A 21,209-nucleotide genomic window follows, 5' to 3' on the forward strand; every position below is an offset into this window, starting at 1 on the left:
GGAGTGATAGAAGAGGGGCAAAAAGACAGTGATCAATTACTTGTGTGATTCAAGGGGCCAGAGCTCTTGAAATCAAGGAACATTGGGTCCTTCAATTTCAAATGTTCAATAGGGGTTGAAGGCTTGAGGAACTGAATATAGGTGAGAAATCTACTTCTGCAATGATTGTATCTTGCTGAAATTAAGTTTTAGTCTTAGAAGGGTATTTTTACTTCTGTTTGCTTGTAACCCTTTCTATTTGTATTCTGTATACAAATAGAATAGGGTATAATTTGACCCTATGACTTTTTGTTTAATAAACTGTAAAAGTAAAACAAGTTTATTAAACAAAAAGTCATAGGTAAAAATACCCTTCTAAGACTAAAACTTAATTCAGTCCTGTGACTAAAGTAAGAGTGTTTGTCAAACCTCAGTTAAATTAACAACCTGCAGTTTTAAAAGAGCAACAAATGTAACTTCTGTGAATGTTCCAGGAGAGGGGTGGAGGGAGACAACTAAGGAAATTTGGGGGGCACTGGCCTCACTCTGCAAACAGTAACTGGGCCGTGGAAGCCCGGGTGTAACCTCAATGCTTGTAGACTGACTGTTGGCATTCAGGCTGTGACCCCAGCAGCCTAGCATTTAAGGCATCCACAGTTGAAAGGGAGGTGATCACACAACCCCTAACTGGTCTAGGTTGAACCCCAGGATGATGTCACAGAAGAATTTTTAGGCAAGGAATGCAGTGCTTCAGTGGAGCTGTGTGGGAAAGTTTGCACAGCAACCCTTGGCACTACCTAGTCTCCAACTTTTGGGGGAGGGGAGATTTGCTGCCCACAAATTCACATAATTTTCTGACAACTGTTTCTTCGGCCATTTTAATTTCAATGTCATGCTATTTTAGGTTCCAGTTCTGCAAACATTTATGCATGTGAGTGATCTCATTCAAGTCAAAGAGACTACTCATGAGTTAATCACATACGAAAGAATCAGGGCCTAAATTCCTAAGGGATTATTCAACATGTCAAAACTGTCCACGTGGTTAAATGGAAAAACAATATGCTCACTTTAGCTACCTATATTATTACTTATCACATTTGACAGACTGGCTAATCTGGGCCCAGTGCCATAAGCAGAAGTGAGTCCCTTCAATGACGATAATGAGATTGGAGAGTGCTCAGCACATCACAGAATTGGGCCCCTCTGCCATTTACAGTGATTAGCTCTATGCCTGACTCTGCACCCACTGCGGTTCACTGGGATTATGCCATTGATTCACGTATGAGCAGAATAACAACTTTATTGAAAAGAAGGCAAGAGTTTGATTTTTGTAAATGATCACACAAATAGAACGTAAAATGGTGCGGCTTTCGGGAGGATTATCCATGCATAATTTTCTTGCACACATAATTTGTCAGCAAGCAATCTTGTCTGGGGAGATGTAGTATTTGATCAATCTGTAGCTATTTCTTCTAAACCATATTTAAACAAAAAGCCCTCCCGCTACTAATGAAGTAAGAAGTTTATCCATCTTCTTTTCAGGATTAACAGTGCAAGATAAAACAGTGCTGTGTCAAGAGTGTTTAAAGGAAAAAAAAATGTAGAAAAAACTTCATAGCAATAACTGCCCATCAAAATATAAAGACTGAATAATATTTTACACACAGTAATAGTGTTAGAAATAGACTGATTAATTTTACTTTATATATAGGTCATTAGCACTCATTTTAAAAGATAGAAAATACAGATTAGTCAATCTTTAGTTTACAGCGCATACGTTTCAAACATGCCTGCAACATATGCAAATTACAATATAAAAAGACAGATCAAGTTCAAATATGAATTTTTATTTTTAAATCTAAAGACTATCCCTATGTGGAAACCCTAGAAAACCTACCTGAAATTCCATAAAACCCTAGGGTATGAACATTACCAAAAAACCACAGAGTCGAGTGAGTTGACTAAAAAGGGGTGGCAGGAAGAGTCAAAGTACATTTGGATAGAAAGACGCAGGGAGAGATCAGTTTGGACTGTAAATAATCTGCAGAAAAGATTCAAATTGCCATAGAAAAAAATTCAAAGGAGGAAAGACAACACAAATTTTATCAGATCAAGAGACAACCCCTATTCCCCCCAAAAACTACATTCTAGTTTTGTTGCTCTGGTACATCGATCCTGAGTACTCTAACTTTTGATTTATAGTGATATTCCTTCAGATATAACTTGACAGATGGAGGAATAGGAAGAGCGTCAATGCCATCATACGTTGTAGAGTTGCAAATAACTGTTCTGCATATATGCTGAAGGGAAAAGGGAAAAGTCCTGTTTAAGGGAGTGGATAAAAGTGGTTCAAAGAACATACAAGAGCTCGGGTCTTTATAATGCTCTAAGAGACCAGTAATGTCAGGAGAATGGAAGACACAAGGATCATGAGCATCAAAGCTGAAGTTATGATTCCACTGTTCAATTCTTGCATGAAGAGAACGACTATAGCGTCTAAAACTAACAGAAAACAAATAGTCTTCTTGGGCAGAATCTCGTAGTAAAAAAGTTCCTTCTGGCTTTCCTTCTAGTAGTGCCTCAGCTGCATATTTGTCCATTACGCCCCAGTAGCATGGATTGTTATTGATCTGGAGAAGGTCTGGGACAAGACAGTGGACATAATCAATCTGGGTATGATATTTGGGAGGAGTTTCCAACTGTAGCAGTTCATCATCCGTTTCCCATTTGGGTTTGTTCCTCTTTCTAGAACTTGTGCAAAGTGTTATAACTTCATCATCAGAGTCCATATCACTCTCCTCTTTATTGTTCTTTAACACCTTACTCATAACCGATTCAGTCCTAGGATCACATTTACAGGAGTTGCTATCTGTAATGTCACACAGCTGCGAGAAAGAGTTTCCTCCCCCATCTGTGCTCGCTCCATCTCTCAGATGATCATCTGTCGCTTCATTTTGGGATAAATCAGGGATTATCCAATCTTCTGATTTTTGACTTATGGGGGCAGTGTGTCTTTTAATTAAATGCCATCGAAAAGCTAGCTCGGATCGCGGTGGGAAAGGACACTTATCTAGCATTAATTCACTGAGATGAATTTTTCTCTTCGCCGGAAGCACAGAAGAGTGCCGACTGCTACAATTCTTTATAGGAAAACACTGTCCCACAGCATCTTGCAATTTCTGTTTAAGAGACCGGCCTAAAAATCGGTGGCCACATGAACGATCTAAATCCAGTTCAATAGATGAACAGCTGTGCTTCCTCTCTTGACTCCTTAAACCAGCCGCTGGTTTTTCTACACTACTTGCTGCTTCACCATCAGAACAATTCTCAGTCTTTTTTGACCATGAGAGCTTCTTTCCACTCCACACATAACCATCCTTTCTGTCTGCGCTCCTACTACGGGTGGTTTTGGGTCTTACATCGACATTTTTACTATTACTTTCTTTATTTTCTGCCATTTTGACAGCTTAACTCCAAAAGTCCCAGAGCTATATGTTGTGTTTTTCTGTAACAGTTTCTACAGCTTGAAACTTCTTTCAGGCATTTTCTGGAAGTATCTAAGGAAACAGAAAACACAACTAGGTTAACAGCTTTACAAGTTCACAACACAAGACCAACTCAACTGTATAAATTACAGCAATGGCAATTAACTGCTGGCATATATAAAAATAATATACATCAAGCTCAATTCATTAGGAAGATTCTTCACAAACACTGCCTTGGTCGCAGACCTAGATGCTCTTAATCCTTCTCCATTATTAATATTTTCCAGTAGTTACCATCTCCTTGAGTATGAATAAGGCATACATACACCATGCTTTATAGCAGAACTGACAACAATTTTGCGCCAGGTAGGTTTTAAAATGGCACACTACATGCATTAGGTTATATTGCTTTGGTTGTTCACTGAGCAAATGCTGCATCTATTCCAATCAGCCTTTCAGGAAAGAACAAGCCAGAACAGAAACAAAGTAGGTCAAAGAGTACAAAGAGCTACTGTACCTAGATGATATGCTTGTTTATTACTAATCCACAAAGTATGATGCCTAGGATCCTATTCTTGACACTTTTGCGTCACTTTCAGGATACAAAATAAATTAAAAATAAGTAAGTCACAGATTCTGCCAATCTCTGAATGCTGTTTTCATTTATTTTTCAAAATGGAGTTAAAAAAACATTAGGTCCCCAGGGGGCTGAAATATCTGGGGCTTTACGTACAGAAAAGGATTAAAACAAAGCCAGATCTCTTACTAAAAGCAATTGAAAAAAGGCCACAAAAGATGGAGCTGCTTATTACTTATTACATTAAATGAGCGTTTTCCTGAGGCTTATACATGCTTAGTTCACTCCCTATGTTTGCTTCCTAAGACTTACTGCATTCTTAAGAATTAAGATGTGTGTGTGTGTGTGTGTGTGCATATATATATATATATATATATATAAAAGCACTCCAGGTCTGTCGGTTTTTTCCATACCAAAATCAGGATATGTGTCCTCTCCTCCACGGTTTACAAACTGACAGAGATGGTGAATACAAAGAAGGGAAAGAAAAGGCATACGCTTCCTCTCTCCATCAAATCCATTCTCATCATGAGAATTACCCAGTATTACACCCCATCACTCTGCATTCCCTGAGGGGCTGAGCATGCTGGCACTTCTGCATGCTGAGTTCCCTCCTCTTCTGTTAGTGAGCGAGCAAGAGAGTCAGATGATAAATGAAACCTATGTCTCTCATATAGAACTACACAGCACTACTAATAGGCTAGCAAGATGTTTACATTTAATCAATGGGCCAAATTCATCCCTGATGTAACTCCACTGTGGAATTTTGGAGAGTCACTTCATTTTACTAGAAAATATTTCCCACAGGCATAGTATGGACTTGGCAGCCTGGGTAGACAGATATATGGCAGCAGGGCTTGCACTAGTGCCCTAAAAATAGTTGTGTGAACACTGCGGCACTGGAGGAGGCTCGGCCCAGCCGCGTGGTCCAAGCTCAGGTGGCAAACCTAAGCTGCCGATGACGCCTCAACATCCACACAGCTATTTTTAGCACACTAGCCTCACCCTGTCTACTTAGGCTGGAAGGCTCACACCCATTTGCTGTGTAGACATACCTTTTATGTCGAGTAGGGGAAATATACAGGAAGGGGGAGGGATAGCTCAGTGGTTTGAGCATTGGCCTGCTAAACTCAGGGTTGTGAGTTCAATCCTTGACGGGGCCACTTAGGGATCTGGGGCAAAATCAATACTTGGTCCTGCTAGTGAAGGCAGGGGGCTGGACTTGATGACCTTTCAGGGTCCCTTCCAGTTCTAGGAGATAGGATATCTCCATATATTATAATTATTATTATACCAGAAGTTTGTGAAAAGTATTCAATTAGAGCACTCTTGATTAAAAACTCAACAATATCTAGTATTTGAGAATAGGAACTACAGGCCTGGAGAGTAAGTTTAATAGATTCATTGGCCCAGTTTTCATTTACATCCATATACATGTATGATGAACAATTAGCATTTGTATTTCAGTAGTGCCTAGAAGGTCCAATCAGGGATCAGGCTCCTGTTGTGGTAGGCACTGTAGATACACATAATGAAAAGGTTGCACTGCCCCAAAGAGAATATTATTTTCCCAGTTTCATCTGCTGCTGCAGACTAATTTTGTCAGGCAACTGGTACTCAAAATATATGACTATGCAAGGAGTACCTGGAGCTGCAACCTCTCAAAACCAGATCTGAACTTGGCCTGATAAAAGGACAGAAAGGATGGTGCAATGGCTAGCTGGGGATCTGGGAGACCCACATTCAATTACCAGCTCTGTACTTATTTCCTGTGTGAAGTTGAGCAAGCCACTAAATCCCATTGAAATAGGTGTCTAAATACCTTCTAAAAAACTGGCCCTCAGTCTCTGCATGCCTCAGGGCTTGTCTACACTTAAAACACTACAGCCTTGGCTACACTCGGGACTTCCCAGCGCTGCTGCGGCAGCGCTGCGAAGCGCGAGTGTAGCTCTTGCAGCGCTGTATGTACTCCACCTCTCCAAGAGGAATAGCTTGCAGCGCTGCGAGTGAGCGTGCAGCGCTGCAGGCTCTGATTACACTGGCGCTTTACAGCGCTGTACTCGCTGCGCTCAGGGGGGTGTTTTTTCACACCCCTGAGCGCAGCAAGTTGCAGCGCTGTACAGCGCCAGCGTAGCCAAGGCCTACAGCAGCACAGCTGCATCACTTCAGTGCTTCTGTGTGGATACTTCCTACACCAACGGGAGTATTCTCCTGTCAGCGTAGGTAACCCATCTCCCCAAGAGGCAGTAGGTGGGTTGATGGAAGAATTCTTCTGTTGACCTAGTTCTGTGTATATGGGGACTTAGGTTGGTTTTAAATACCCCGCTCAGGGGTGTGGATTTTTCACACCCCTGTCCTACGCAGTTAAATTGATCTAATTTTCTACCACAGACCAGGTCTTAATTCTCTATTTGTAAAAATAAGATAAAGTCACAGAGGCATTGTGAGGATAACTACTTTAAAGATTCTAAGGTGCTCAGATATTATAGTGATTAGGGTCATATAAGTACCTTGGACAGGTACTGTACACTTAACTATCCTATCCATAAACTGAAGACTTTCTAACTAAATAATGCCATGTAGGTGTACTTCCATTAGTGACTGAAATGCAACTAAAGGAAAAAGAAAAGAAGAGAAAGGCAGCAGAGATAGAGAGTATACTTTTACCTACCGGGCAATGTTAAATGAAGCTATTCAGTATACCAAGTTATGCACGTCAGTTCTGAGAACTTTACATTTACAAAGATGAACAGACACAACAACCGGCAGATAATTATACACACAAGATTAGAGTCTCCTGTCTACTGAGGCTTTCTTGTAAAGTGGATATACCTTAGGCATGTTAAAAAGCAGATACAGCTGACAAAACTCAAACATGAAACTCTTCCTCCTAAATAAATGACAAGACAAAACAACATGAATGGATAAAACAGGGTTCATGTCAGGCCACTGGATTCTGAAGGTTATCAGACATCATCATAGCTTTAAAACCCCTACAGGGTCATTGCTACACTGTGTCCTGACATCAACTTCAGGATCTCAACTAAAAGCAACATCTTCTAGCAGATGCATTTATACAAAGAAAATGCTGCCCCCAATCAGACAGTAGGCAACAATCACCAGCCAGTGAAAAATATCAAAGAGATAAAGCCTGATCGTGTGTGCTGGAGTCAATGGCAAAACTCCCATAGACTTCAGAAGCAGTAGGATCAGGGCCATAGCAAACACAGGGAAGTCTTGTTCTAAATAACTTGAGTGTTGTTTTACTAAAATATTATTTTTCTACAGCCACCATGAATGTCTGTCTGCACTGCACTGCCAATCCCTCCAAAACCTTTCTAATCAAGTTGTTAGTTATAGTTTCCATGTGATTAATTATTTAGACAGTTCTCTACTCAAATACAAAAATCCAAGTGTCTCCATCTGATTTTTCCTCTCATTAAATGACAACCCCACCCCTGGTATTCTACTAACCAAAAAGATTAGCTTCAGTCATAATTGTGGAAGTTGATATTTTTATGTAACTTATAGCATTCAAATCTATTAAATAATTTTTCCTAACTACTACCCAGTTTCAGACTGCTTACATTTCAATACCTAGTATACATTAGATAACATATTATTTGAATGGTCTATATTTATCTGTCATCTCTTTTTATTAGTATTTTTAGTTTTGTTTTTGTTTTTTTTAGATTTTTTAAAACAAATGACTTAAGTTAAGAACAGTTATACTGGGTCAGACCAATGGTCCATCTAGCCCAGTATCCTGTCTTCCAACAGCGGGTGGTGCCAGATGCTTCAGAGGGAATGGACAGAACAGGTAATCATCCATCCCCTGTCATCCAATCCTAGTTATTAGATACATAAATAACTGAATATATTTTTGTATCTCTCATTGATCAACTGCTGTTCACATTCATCTTTATTCATCTTCATCTTTCACTCATTATTTTGGCCATCACATCTCACTTTAACACTTTCATTTCCACTGAAGGTGGGACACTGTTGACTTACTTCTGAAATAAACCCAGTTAAACATAGCATTAACTCCCAATTCCCTTGTCTCCGTTTACTTGTCTCAGTTCTAACTATTTATTTTGATTTATGTTACAGATTCTAAAAGTACCTAACCTTATCTCTGGGTGCCTCTGTAATACATTATAGATACAATTCCACTAAAAAATGGAACCAGCAACTACCTCTCACCCCTACACCAGAAAATAATTTACTAGAGATAAAATCAAAACCCAGATGATACCTTCTACCCAACAAGAAATCCTGATTCTTACCCTGCCCTTTTCTTCACCAAAACCCTGGGTAGATGGGCTTTGCACCATGCCCAAAGATTAAATATTGGGGCTATTTCATATCCAGTATGTGCATGTGTGGGGGAAGTAGGTTCCAAAGTTCAGGGATGCTCATGCAAAATGCCCTACCAGAAGTTCCCTCTCTTTTATATTCAAGGAGCTCCAAAAAAAATGCCTCTTCAGACTAAACAGCAGTGGCCATGTGGCACAGGGAGAGAAGCAGTAGCTCAAGTAGGCCGGTACCAAGACATTCAGGGCCTTATAGAGCAAGACCAAGTCTTTAAATTCCACACAGAAACCACATAGGCAAATCATGGAGCACTGCTATCATGCTCCCAGCAAGTTTACACCAATTAATAAGTCAGATACTGCAATCTGCACAAGCTTCAGCATCCAGGTAGATTTAAAGTGTAGCCCTGTGTAGTGTGCCCTGCAATAATCTAATACTCAGACGACAAATGCATAGATGATGGTAGCAAGGTCTGGAAAAAAACGGTTGCACCCTCTTGGCCAAGCAAAGACGAAACAAGCCTTAATAGAAAAACTACTGCTAGACAATTTTTTTTTAACAGCAGCTGAGGATCCAATAAAACCCTCAGATTGTACTTTAACAACAAATGCCGGGCAGGCACAACTATCACCATATCTTCTGGTGGCTTTCCTAACCTAACATCATCATATCAATCTTATATGGATTCAGCTTCAGCAAGATTAGCTGTAACCTGATTTTGTACTTAAAGCACCCTTTACAGTATAAAGCATTTTAGATGAAAGCACTGAAATGTTTATGAAAGACACTATGCATAAGACTACTGAATTGTTTTAAAACATTTGACATGAAATTTCCTCAGCCCCCATAAGAAATTTATGAGTTGAAGAGAGTAGTTCTACCTTCCCACTCACCTGATTAGGAGTTCCTACTATAATAATTTATTAGAACACATATTACCCCCATATCCCCACTGAAAACCATGTCTCTGTACAGCTTCTACAAAGTTCCGCAATGAGAGCTGAGAATACTAAAAAATATAAAGGAAGCCTAGAGTCTAATACGGTCACTGACTCAAACATGACAGCACCAATGATGTGACTATTTCAAAGGGCCCAATAACACTTCCAATACAAAAATTATTTCCCTCCACCAGGCACTGATAATACAACTGCAGAATAAAACTGGACATAAAAGGTTTCAGCCTATAAGCAATTTTTCTTGGAAGCATGAATAAAATGGGCCATATTGTTAAAGGTACAAGAAGAGAAAACAGAGATCTGTTTTCTTATTTCAGATACTTAGTGATTTTAAGACAAACCATTTTTTTTGTCCTTAAAGAAATAAAACTGTATTGTACCTTTAGTGCTGAATACAGTGTTTCAAAGCATACAGCCTATCAGTTTATGTATTGGAGTAACTATTCATTTAACTACAACTATATATCCATCATAAGTATCAGTAAGATACCTCTAGTTATAGGATAGTAACAGATTAGTCTCTCATGATTGTGAGAATGATCCCACAGTGGGTCAGATCTTGCACTCTTTATTCAATACCCGCTAACATCAGTAGGAAATATGATGCCTGAATAAGGACTGCAGGATCATGTTCTTTAACTGGAGCATCCCACAATTTCATTGAGAATGGAGGAGTTAAGATCACAAAGGGAAATATTAGTTCAATTTTAAAAATGAATATTAATGAAGGTTGTAAAGGATCAAATGTGCTTGCAGGGACAACTTTTTTTTTTTTTTTTTTAAACCACCAACAAAACACTGCAGGTTTGACTTGTACAGTCAAGCTATTATAGCTAAAAATTATAACAGCAGCATCACTCAGAATAGGGTAAGACGGCGACTTGTGTTTACAAAAATGTCAACGTACTCTGAGAAAGTCTATTTTAGTAAAAATGACTATGTAAGTCAGCATGAAACATAAAATATGTTCTTGTGTTCTGCAAACACAGGCTATAAGACATCAACATTTATTTTAACTGCTTTTGTAGACGTCACAACTATCTACAGCAACAAACCTGCACCAAAATACTTAGGAGGACAAGTTCTATTTCCTGTTATTCTCCCCTTCAGGAAAACAACAGTATGAGAAAAGAGGGAACGTGTCCTCAAAATACTGTTATGTGTCTCCCCAGTGCTTATGAAATCACAGGCATTTAATACCTGACTCTCTGGAACTAACAACAGAAGGAAAACATGATTACTTGTACTTATCTATATTGTAGAGCTTTCACTCCATGAATGAGATACAACCCCACTATTAAAAGTTTGGCCTAAAACTATTTAAAAAGCTGAATAACTGCTCCTTTAGGACCACCCTGAAGGACTATAAATGGAAAACAATGCATATTTGAAATGAAGCATAGATTTGTACATACTTATGTCTAAACACTAGCTTCTGTCACCAGTCTGTTCTGAGCAGTATTAAAAACCCAGCATCCCCCCATATTTTAAGACACACGCTAAAATGTGTGAACTGATCAAAGCTTTGACCCCTTCTCTTTTAGCTGCTTGTGAGCAATAAAAAAAAGAATAGCACTGTCCTAATGCAAATACAGCCAACACTACTTACCTGCTGCTCCCCGGCAAAGCCATTACGAGGGGAATATGCAGGTGGGAATCTCAGAGCCCGACCTCATGCCAGGCAGCAGCAGATAACACTCACCATCAGACACAAAGATAGACTGGATTAATTGAACAGCTGGATGGGTGGCAAGGGGAAGAGGGAATGACAGAGGGGGTGTGGGGAGAGAGGAAAAGGAGATTAGAGGGAGGAAGAATATGGGGGGAAGAGAGAATGGAGACAAGAGGAGAGAGGGGACTGGCGGAAAATGAGAGAGGCAGGAAGAGTAATGGGAGTGTGGGACAGGCAGGGGAAAAAAGGAGCGGGAGGGCTGGGGGCACAGAGGGGACACAAGGAAGAGGAGGGGGGAAGGCTGTGATACAGAGGAGGAGGAGTGAGTCAGGCTGGGTCAGGGAGAGAGGAGGAGGAGAAAGAGGGAGTGAGACAGGCTGGGGCAGAAGGAAGGGGAGAACAGAGGGGCAGGAGGAGGAAGGGGGAGTGAGGCAGGCTGGGGTGGAAGAAGTTGTGGAGGAGGGGAGGGAAGGAAGAGGAGAAGGGCAGGCTGAGGAGGGGGAGTGGGGCAGGGGGAGAAGGGCAGGCTGAGGAGGGGAAGTGGGGCAGGGGAAGTGGGGCAGGCTGAGGAGGGGAAGTGGGGCAGGCTGAGGAGGGAGGAGGAGGAGAAGGGCAGGGGGAGGAGAAGAAGGACAGGCGGAGGAGGGGGAGAAGGAGAATGGCAGGAGGAGTGGGGGGAGGGGGAGTAGGGCAGGGGGAAGAGGAGAAGAGTAGGGGAAGGAGGGGGAGTGGGGCAGGGGGAAGAGAAGGGCAGGCTGAGGAGGGGGAGAAGGAGAAGGGCAGGCTGAAGAGGGGGAGTGGGGCAGGGGGAAGAGAAGAGCAGGCTGTGGAGGGGGAGAAGGAGAAGGACAGGCGGAGGAGGGGGAGTGGGGCAGGGGAAGAGGAGAAGAGCAGGCTGAGTAGGGGGAGAAGGAGAAGGGTAGGCTGAGGAGAGGGAGTGGGGCAAGGGGAAGAGAAGGGCAGGCTGAGGAGGGGGAGAAGGAGAAGGGCAGGCTGAGGAGGGGGAATGGGGCAGGGGGAAGAGAAGAGCAGGCTGTGGAGGGGGAGAAGGAGAAGGGCAGGCTGAAGAGGGGGAGTGGGGCAGGGAGAAGAGAAGAGCAGGGGGAGTGGGGCAGGCGGAGGAGGAGAAGGGTAGGCTGAGGAGGTGGAGTGGGGCAGGGGGAAGAGGAGAAGGACAGGCGGAGGAAGGGGAGTGGGGCAGGGGGAAGAGGGGGGAGTGGGGCAGGGGAAGAGGAGAGCAGGCTGAGGAGGGGGAGGAGGAGAAGGGCAGGCAGAGGAGGGGGAGTGGGGCAGGCGGAGTAGGAGAAGGGCAGGGGGAAGAGAGGAGGGGGCTGGGCAGGCAGGCAGGCAGGCGCAGGGTACGGAGTTGCCTACCGGGCTCTGTGGCGGGGGGAAACCAGCCCTCCCCCCCGCTCCCCTCACCTGCCTGGGCAGAGCAGCTCCGAAGCGGCCTGAGTCGCGCCCGCCGCCGCTGCCATCCTTCTTCCCCGACTCGGACCCGCCCCGCCGCTGACGGGAGCAGTAGGCCCGAGCGCGGGGCGGGCTGCGGCAGGGTCGCGCAGGCGCAGCTGCGCCGGCAGGGAGCGCGGGAAGGCTGGAAGCGGAGCCGGGCGGGACACTGGCTGGTGAGTGCCGGGCTGAGGTCTCGCCGGTGGGGAGGGTGACGGGGTATAGAGGGGGGAGGAGTTGAGTGCGTGTCGGGGGTGGGGAGGAGAGGTGTGTGTGTGTGTGGGGGTTGGGTATTGGGGGAGAGGTGTTGGGGGAGGGGAGGTGGGGGGGTTGGGTTGGGGGTGGGGAGGGGAGGTGTGTGTGTGTGGGGGGGTTGGGGTGGGGGTGGGGAGGGGAGGTGTGTGTGTGTGGGGGGGTTGGGTTGGGGGTGGGGAGGGGAGGTGTGTGTGTGTGTGGGGGGGGGTTGGGTTGGGGGTGGGGAGGAGAGGTGTGTGTGTGTGGGGGGGGTTGGGTTGGGGGTGGGGAGGAGAGGTGTGTGTGTGTGGGGGGGTTGGGTTGGGGGTGGGGAAGGGAGGTGTGTGTGTGGGGGGGGTTGGGTTGGGGGTGGGGAGGGGAGGTGTGTGGGTGTGGGGGGGTTGGGTTGGGGGTGGGGAGGGGAGGTGTGTGGGTGTGGGGGGGTTGGGTTGGGGGTGGGGAGGGGAGGTGTGTGGGTGTGGGGGGGGTTGGGTTGGGGGTGGGGAGGGGAGGTGTGTGGGTGTGGGGGGGGTTGGGTTGGGGGTGGGGAGGGGAGGTGTGTGGGTGTGGGGGGGGTTGGGTTGGGGGTGGGGAGGGGAGGTGTGTGGGTGTGGGGGGGGTTGGGTTGGGGGTGGGGAGGGGAGGTGTGTGGGTGTGGGGGGGGTTGGGTTGGGGGTGGGGAGGGGAGGTGTGTGGGTGTGGGGGGGGTTGGGTTGGGGGTGGGGAGGGGAGGTGTGTGGGTGTGGGGGGGGTTGGGTTGGGGGTGGGGAGGGGAGGTGTGTGGGTGTGGGGGGGGTTGGGTTGGGGGTGGGGAGGGGAGGTGTGTGGGTGTGGGGGGGGTTGGGTTGGGGGTGGGGAGGGGAGGTGTGTGGGTGTGGGGGGGGTTGGGTTGGGGGTGGGGAGGGGAGGTGTGTGGGTGTGGGGGGGGTTGGGTTGGGGGTGGGGAGGGGAGGTGTGTGGGTGTGGGGGGGGTTGGGTTGGGGGTGGGGAGGGGAGGTGTGTGTGTGTGGGGGGGGTTGGGTTGGGGGTGGGGAGGAGAGGTGTGTGTGGGGGGGGTTGGGTTGGGGGTGGCTATGCACACACCAGGCAGTACAGTAAAACAGGAGAGAGGATTGTGGGGTGTCTCACTGTGACCCCGCACTGGGCCTGATCACCCCTCAGGGGCTGGGTGCAGATCTCCCCTTTGACACATAGAAGATGGAGGCAGTAGCCTTCAGATACTAGCCACCCCAGGCTTTGCCTCCTACTTAGGGGTCAGGACCTACACACAGTGAGTGTGGGGATACATAACCCCCCCCATCATCATTCCTGTGGAGAACGTAATCCTATTTTAGGGCTGTACAATTTCTGAGGGGATCTCTCCCCATCTTGCCCCCAACATTGATCTAATGTGAAAGTTTCAGGAGCAGCCAGTGGCCAGCAGGGAAGCTTTTAGGGTACATCTACACTGCATATTAAGCCTGGGCTCTGACTCAGGTTTGAGCCCAAGTTCCCCCACTATCCACACACAAATCAGTCGGATTCGGGTCTGTGAGCATACAGAACTCTGATCCTAGGACCCTGCTAGGGGGGGTGGGTCAGAGCCCAAGTCCCACTGTGACTTGGGTCCAAGCCCTATCATTCTGCAGTGTGGATACAGCTCATTGCTTGAGGGACAAACTTCATTCCAAACTGGTGGAATGATCTGCCCTTTCCAGCAGGTATTTCCCTCCTTGGTAGGGGATGATGGTTAGCTAGCCCTATGCTACATACTGAATTAATGACTTTAATCTGATATCTGGTCATTTTTTCTATTGTCAGTGAATATCCAGTGATGCTTGCACTGAGGTCCCCACCTCAAATAGGCAAATCGCTATCTTAAGCAGCTACTGTACTTCCAAGTCCTGCAGCTCAAATAAATTTGTTAGTCTCTAAGGGTACGTCTATACTTACCCGCTGGTTCGGCGGCCAGCAATCAATCTTCTGGGATCGATTTATCGCGTCTTGTCTAGATTGGGTTGGGAGTGGGGAGGAGAGGTGGGGGGGGTTAGGTTGGAGGTGGGGAGGAGGGTGGGTTAGGTTGGGGGGTGGGGAGGAGGGGGGGTTAGGTTGGGGGTGGGGGGTTAGGTTGGATTTATCTTGTCTAGACGCGATAAATCGATCCCGGAAGTGCTCGCTGTCGACGCCGGTAATCCTGCTCTGCGAGAGGAGTAGGCGGAGTCAACGGGGGAGCCTGCCTGCCGCATGTGGACCCGCGGTAAGTACTTTTAAGTTCGAACTAAGGTACTTCGACTTCAGCTACGTTATTCACGTAGCTGAAGTTGCGTATCTTAGTTCGAACTGGGGGCTTAGTGTGGACCAGGCCTAAGGTGCCACAAGTATTCCAGCCTTATTTTGTTTCACCATTAGCTAAAGGCCCATCACTCTAGGGAAGTGGCTTTCACTAGTTCGGGAGGTTGCTAAAGTCAGTTCTTACTTTTTACAATACATGGTAAAACATATATCAGGGAATCAATTTAACAGACATATATGAATTGTGTGTTTTGAGGTTCTCTCCAGTTTATAGGTTTGCTGTCAGGGTAGAATAGAAACTTCAGAGGTATTCAAAAAAGCAGACATGTGGAGGCAGTTTTCTTATTTTAAGAGCCACTGTGTTTAACCAAATTCAAGGGATTAACATTTTTTAACTGTGATCCTCCTGGACCTTAAAAAAATACAAGCAAAAGTGAAATGCACTGTGTGTGTTGTTCAGTCACAGTCAGTTCATGAAGAATTTAAAATACAGAACTGTTCTGCTTATATCAATACAACTTAGAACATATGTAGAATTTTAAAAATGCCTTCTGTTCCAACTACATACTTTGAAATGTATCAGAGGGGTAGCCGTGTTAGTCTGAATCTGTAAAAAGCAACAGAGGGTCCTGTGGCACCTTTAAGACTAACAGAAGTATTGGGAGCATAAACTTTCATGTCTTGCATCTGAAGAAGTGAGGTTCTTACCCACGAAAGCTTATGCTCCCAATACTTCCGTTAGTCTTAAAGGTGCCACAGGACCCTCTGTTGCTTTATACTTTGAAATGACTGTTATTTGGAGCTGATGTTTATCCATATTTATTTCCCTCATAATAAAGATATAGGCTTGTCACAAAGATATCAATGTTGCTTATGTGAGTCCCAGTACTTCAGTTGGATCTAACCAGGTGAACCCTGGTGCTTGCATGGGACCCCATTAAAGTCATTGGAGCTTTACATGGGTGCAAGGTTCTGCCTTTGTGGATACAGTTACAGGACTTGGGAGTACACTAACTGTTTGGCATAGGCTAGCAGTTGTTAATAAAGTTCTAATCAATTTAACTCTCATACAGTAAAGTGGTGGTGTATGCTCTCAGTTTATACTTGTTTAACCAGAAATACTGCAGTATTTACTAATCCCCCCTTTAAATTTCTTCATTTCCCTTCATCATACTTTTCAGTAATATTTTTCAAAATACATATACTGTAGTGATTCTTATCAACACTGTCAAGCTCTTTAACAGGAAAAAAACATGCAAAAATATCACTTCATCAAAATGTTTTAACTACTGAAGTATAAATGGTGTTTTCCTGTTATTAACACTAACAAATCATTTCTATTTGTTTTATAAAGCTTTTTTACTTTTTTTTAATTATATAGATAAGAGAGAAGATGCCTTCAACACAAAAGCCAATGCGCTATGGACACACAGAAGGCCACACAGATGTCTGCTTTGATGACATTGGAAGGTAAATTATTGAAATTAGGGCTTATTTCAGTAGTTCATATGTCTGCAAGCAATGCCATTGATACTGCAAAACTAGAGGGGGTGACGTAAGAGTGATGAGAATGTTCATGGGCCTGGCAAAACTCTCATATGAAGAGATGTTGAAAAGATTGAGATTGTTCATCTTAGAAAGGAGTTGAGTAATAAAGGACATAATAAAAGTGTATTAAAATAATGAACAGTATAGAGAAGGTAGATCAAGAGCTTCTGCTCTCCGTGTCTCATAGCATGAGAACAAGGGGACATTCAATGAAATTGAAAGGTGGGAAATTAAAAAACGATAAATAGAAATACTTTTTCACAAATGTACAGTTAAACTATGGAACTCACGACCACAGGAAGTCATTGAGGCCAAGATCTTAAAAAGGTTCAAAAAGTTTTTGGATATTTTTATACTTTTATCATTATTAATTAGGACAGCTCCCGATATTCATATCAAGAATATCTGTAGTTGTCCTAATTAATGATGATACACATTTTGGAAGGGATATTAAACCTGATGCTTCAGTCTTTAAACCAATCTCTAAATCTTAGAGGTCAAGATGAGATATAATGTGAAGGACAGATTATCTCACATCTGCCATGGTTCTTACATCTTTCTATAAAACATCTAGTATTGACCATTGCCAGAGACAGGATACTGGACTAGATGGACTTTGGGTCTGACCCAGTGTGGCAATTTCTATGTTCCCGTGACTGTCCTGAAAGTTGGTTGTAAGGCCTTTACATTCTGATGCCTCAATCATGCAATGACTTGCACATTAAATTAACTTTACACCTATGAGTAGTCCCATAGGTTGAAGTAGAAACGGGGCAGTGCGAGGAAAAGTGTTATGTGCATATAGACATTGGAAATCCAAAATGTAGCTGCATAGATCCAGCTATTGGCTTGCTATCTTTCAGCGTACTCTTTGGTATAGATCTTGGACTATGTTATTGAAGTTGAAGTTAAAAGAATATAAATCAAAGGTCTCCATTAACTTGAATCTACAACTGAGGTCATTTGAAAGATTATTATTGTCTTTGGTGGGCTTTGGATCAGACCCTGTGTGAAGATTTAGCCAGGTAACTTTAATCTTCCCAACAAAAAAAATTGTTCACTTAGAGTTGGGGTTTCTTAAGTGTGTTTATCACAAGTCAAATGCTAAAAATCAAGGAAATCATAAAGTAAGACGGCAGGCCCCCATACACAATTGCAGCCTACAAGCATTGGCCCACTACCTTTATCACACTCCACTCCACTAACATCCTCTAGGACATGCTCAATAGCTGCTCTGCAATGCTGTCGCTCTCAGCAGGCACACATCAGAGAACTGAAAATTGCACAGAAACACACAACCTTAACTCCTACATGCCAGTGCTACATTATTTAATTATAATTGTAAGAGTACAAGTGTACCATCCAGTTGCAGGGAAAAGAATGCAAAGTTTGGTCACATACTCAATTTCTTACCGTATTAAAAAATGCAAACTTCTGTATATTAACATGACTTTAAAATAATCAGCTCAACTATACAGTACACACAACTAAACAAAAGCATACATACACATTTTACAAATATACATATTGGTACTAATTATATAACAAAGTAACAAACAGGTCAGGCTAAAGGTGGTGAGAAATAGGCTATGTCTACACTTAAAACATTACAGCAGTTCAGCTACTGTGCTGCAACTGCACCACTGTAGTGTTGAGTGTAGGCACTCAATACAGCAACAGGAGGGGTTCTCCCATTGCTGTAGTTAATCCACCTCAGTGACAGGCAGTAGCTAGATCAAAGGAAGAATTCTTCTGTCAGTCTAGCACTGTCTACATCATGGGTTAGGTTGGCATAGCTACATCTCTGAGGTGTAGATTTTTCACAACCGTGAGAAACATAGCTATGCTGAGGTCTACTAAAGGTGTAGTGAAGTGGTTCTCAAACTTTTCTACTGGTGACCCCTTTCACTTAGCAAGCCTCTGAGTGCAACCCCCCCTTATAAATTAAAAACACCTTTTTATATATTTAACACCATTATAAGTGTTGGAGGCAAAGCGGGGTTTAGGATGGAGGCTGACAGCTCGGGACCCCGCATGTAATAACCTTGTGACCCCCTGAGGGGTCCCGACCCCCAGTTTGAGAACCCCTGGTGTAGTATGATAATGCTGCTGAATTGAAACTGAGCCCTGGTCTATACTACAGAGTTAAATCGATGCAAGGCAGCTTACATCAACCTACCTATGTAAGTGTCTACACTAAAATTTTGCTCCCACCGATGTAACTCACCTGCTACACCGACTTAATAATTCCATCTCCATGAGAGGTGTAGAATCAATGTTGATGTAGGTAGGTTGATGCAGTGTCAGTGTAGACAGTGCGTTGCTTACATTGACTGTCATTGGCTTTCAGAAGCTATCCTGCAATGCCCAGAGTGAGGAGTTCAATTGGTGCAAGGACTCCTGGTGAGGGACGTGCACCACCAACACATGGAGCAAAGTGTAGACATGTACAAGCGATATAATTACTGCGGCGACTGTATGCCAGTGTAAGTTAGGTCAACTTAATTTTGTAGCATAGACGTGGTCTGTGTGTGTTAAGAGGGTATTAGGGTCAGAATGGTACGGGGATTGATCTACCAGCAAAGAACCAAAACCACAAAAGGACAAAATACGAAAAATGATTGACCGAAGTTATAAAACCTTTCCATTACTTTGCCAGCATGACTGATAGCAAATACAAATGTCTTAGTCTGAGCCAAGTACACTAAGAGGAGGCTGAAGTGTTGCTGTTAAAATGGAATCCTGAAATCATTCCTGTCTTTCTAGCATTTAAAATTGGAGATTCAGATTTCTGCTCCCAATCTCTGTTTGTGAAGAAGGTTGTGTAACAATTTGTTGCATCAAAGTTGTAGAAGTGAAATTATGGAAAGACAGGAGAGTTGAATTCAGAATCTTGACAGTTTTTAAAAGGCCTGCCCTTCTTTACAGCCATCTCAGCTTCAATCAAGTGTGTTTAGCACATTTGGATTAGGTCAAAATTTTGTGACAGGATAGGGGGCAGATTTTCAGAGGCAGGAAGGGCAGTTGGGTGCCCAACTTCTAGTGAAAGTCAGTGCAAGTTGGGCTCCTAACTTTCCTTTGTGCTGTTGAAAATTTCCTCCTAGATGCTGAAAAATGAATTGGCTGGTTAGTGTCTGAGTATCTAAGGACAGATACGAAAGAGGGATAGGCTTACCTAGTTAGTAGACTTATACTCAAATATTGTGTTATACTAGCAGAATTGCAAGTTTTTCATGTTGTATAATATGAGTGTCTTTCTTATATTATTTGAATAAATACACTTATAAAATGTTTCATTTAATAAAAATGTGAATTTTTAAACATTTTCCCCCCCATATTTTGGGCTGAGGAAAATCATAATAACCCTACTATACACAAATGTTAATAATGATATTATTTTCTTAACAGCTATATTGTAACTTGTGGCAGTGATGGAGATGTTAGGATTTGGGAAAACCTGGATGATGATGATCCTAAGTCCATTAATGTGGGAGAAAAAGCATATTCATTTGCTTTAAAGGTATTAGTATAATATTTCCTATGAAATGTGCAACACGGGTGCTGATATATACCTTCATCCTGCAAAATCTTCCTCATGTTCTTAACTGTATGCATGTGAACTCAACGGGACTGCTGATGTGCATAAAGTTAAGCATGTATTGGAAATATTTGCAGGACTGGAGCTAGAATGGTATTGGATTTAGCAAACTTGATTTAATGTTACACATATAACTCATTGCATTAACGTACATAACATAGCTTTCAACAAATACAGTAGTCTAACTTCTTTTCTTAATGTTGTCACGGACACATCTTACATGAGATTAAAAGGATCTGTTTTAATCGTACAATCATAGAAATGTAGGGCTGGAAGGGACCTTAAGAGATCAACAGCTGCAGCCCCCTGCACTATTGTAGGACCAAGTAAACCTAGACCATCCTGGCAGGTGTTTGTTTAACCTGTTCTTAAAAACCTGCAGAGATGGGGATTCCACAACCTCCGTTGGAAGCCTATTCCTGAGCTTAACTACCCTTATAATTAGAAAGTTTCTCCTAATATCTAACCTAAATCTTTCTTGCTTCAGATTAAGCCCATTACTTCTTGTCCTACCTTTAATGGGCATGAACAATTGATTCCCTTCCTCTTTGTAACAGCCCTTAAATATCAGGTTCCCCCCTCAATCTTCTTTTTTCAAGACTAACCGTGCCCAGCTTTTTTAATGTTTTCTCATAGGTCAGGTTTTATTAACCTTTAATCATTTTTGTTGCTGTCCTCTGGACTCTCTCCAATTTGTCCACATTTTTCTTAAAGTGTGGTGCCCAGAACTGGACACACTACTCCAGCTGAGGCTTCAATTGTGCTGAATAGAACAATTACTTCCTGTATTTTACATACGACACTCATGTGAATGCACCCCAGAATATTAGCCTTTTTTGCAACTGCATCACATTGTTGCCTCATGCAAATTGTGATCCACAATAACTCCCAGATCCTTTTCAGCAGTGCAGTACTACCACCTAGCCAGTTATTTCCCATTTTGTAGTTGTGCATTTTATTTTTCTCTCCTAAGTGAAGTGTTTTGTGCTTGTCTTTATTGAATTTCATCTTGTTGATTTCAGACCAATTCTCTAATTTGTCAAGGTCATTTTGGATTCTAATCCTGTCCTCTAGTGTGTTCCTTCCAGCTTGGTGTCATCTGCAAATTTTATAAGCATCC

General features: G+C 43.4%; 2 protein-coding genes across 8 annotated transcripts in view; one reads left to right on the forward strand and one right to left on the reverse strand.

Annotated features, from left to right (window-relative positions):
* Positions 1-1,261: 1,261 nt before the first annotated feature.
* On the reverse strand, positions 1,262-12,561 carry SOCS4 (suppressor of cytokine signaling 4). Of its 5 annotated transcripts, none has more exons than XM_065593896.1 (2): positions 12,416-12,561; positions 1,262-3,536 (listed from the first exon to the last, which is right to left on the reverse strand). In XM_065593896.1, exon 2 carries the CDS (start codon positions 3,435-3,437, stop codon positions 2,127-2,129), a length of 1,311 nt encoding a protein of 436 aa, XP_065449968.1. In that variant the 5' UTR covers positions 3,438-3,536; positions 12,416-12,561; the 3' UTR covers positions 1,262-2,126. The 5 variants fall into 5 exon arrangements, with proteins under 5 accessions (XP_065449968.1, XP_065449970.1, XP_065449969.1 ...); XM_065593898.1 differs by having other exon boundaries at positions 12,364-12,555; XM_065593897.1 differs by having other exon boundaries at positions 12,412-12,545.
* The window catches only part of WDHD1 (WD repeat and HMG-box DNA binding protein 1), a 49,095-nt gene continuing 40,368 nt past the window's right edge, over positions 12,483-21,209 (forward strand). The window contains exons 1-4 of one of the 3 annotated variants that reach the window (XM_065593895.1): positions 12,598-12,614; positions 16,325-16,413; positions 18,842-18,977; positions 19,900-20,011. In XM_065593895.1, the coding sequence (XP_065449967.1) occupies positions 18,919-18,977; positions 19,900-20,011 (171 nt within the window). In that variant the 5' untranslated portion in view covers positions 12,598-12,614; positions 16,325-16,413; positions 18,842-18,918. Of the gene's footprint in view, positions 12,615-13,920; positions 13,943-16,324; positions 16,414-18,841; positions 18,978-19,899; positions 20,012-21,209 lie in introns of those variants that run through there. The other 2 variants (XM_065593894.1, XM_024107589.3) reach the window with 2 other exon arrangements.

Source organism: Chrysemys picta, chromosome 4 (genome assembly GCF_011386835.1).
Source record: "Chrysemys picta bellii isolate R12L10 chromosome 4, ASM1138683v2, whole genome shotgun sequence".
Classification (NCBI taxonomy): Eukaryota; Metazoa; Chordata; order Testudines; family Emydidae; genus Chrysemys; species Chrysemys picta.

What these genes read in the sequence shown, in the direction of transcription:
- SOCS4 (XM_065593896.1), bottom strand. Translation starts at nt 3,437, where the DNA reads ATGGCAGAAAATAAAGAAAGTAATAGTAAAAATGTCGATGTAAGACCC.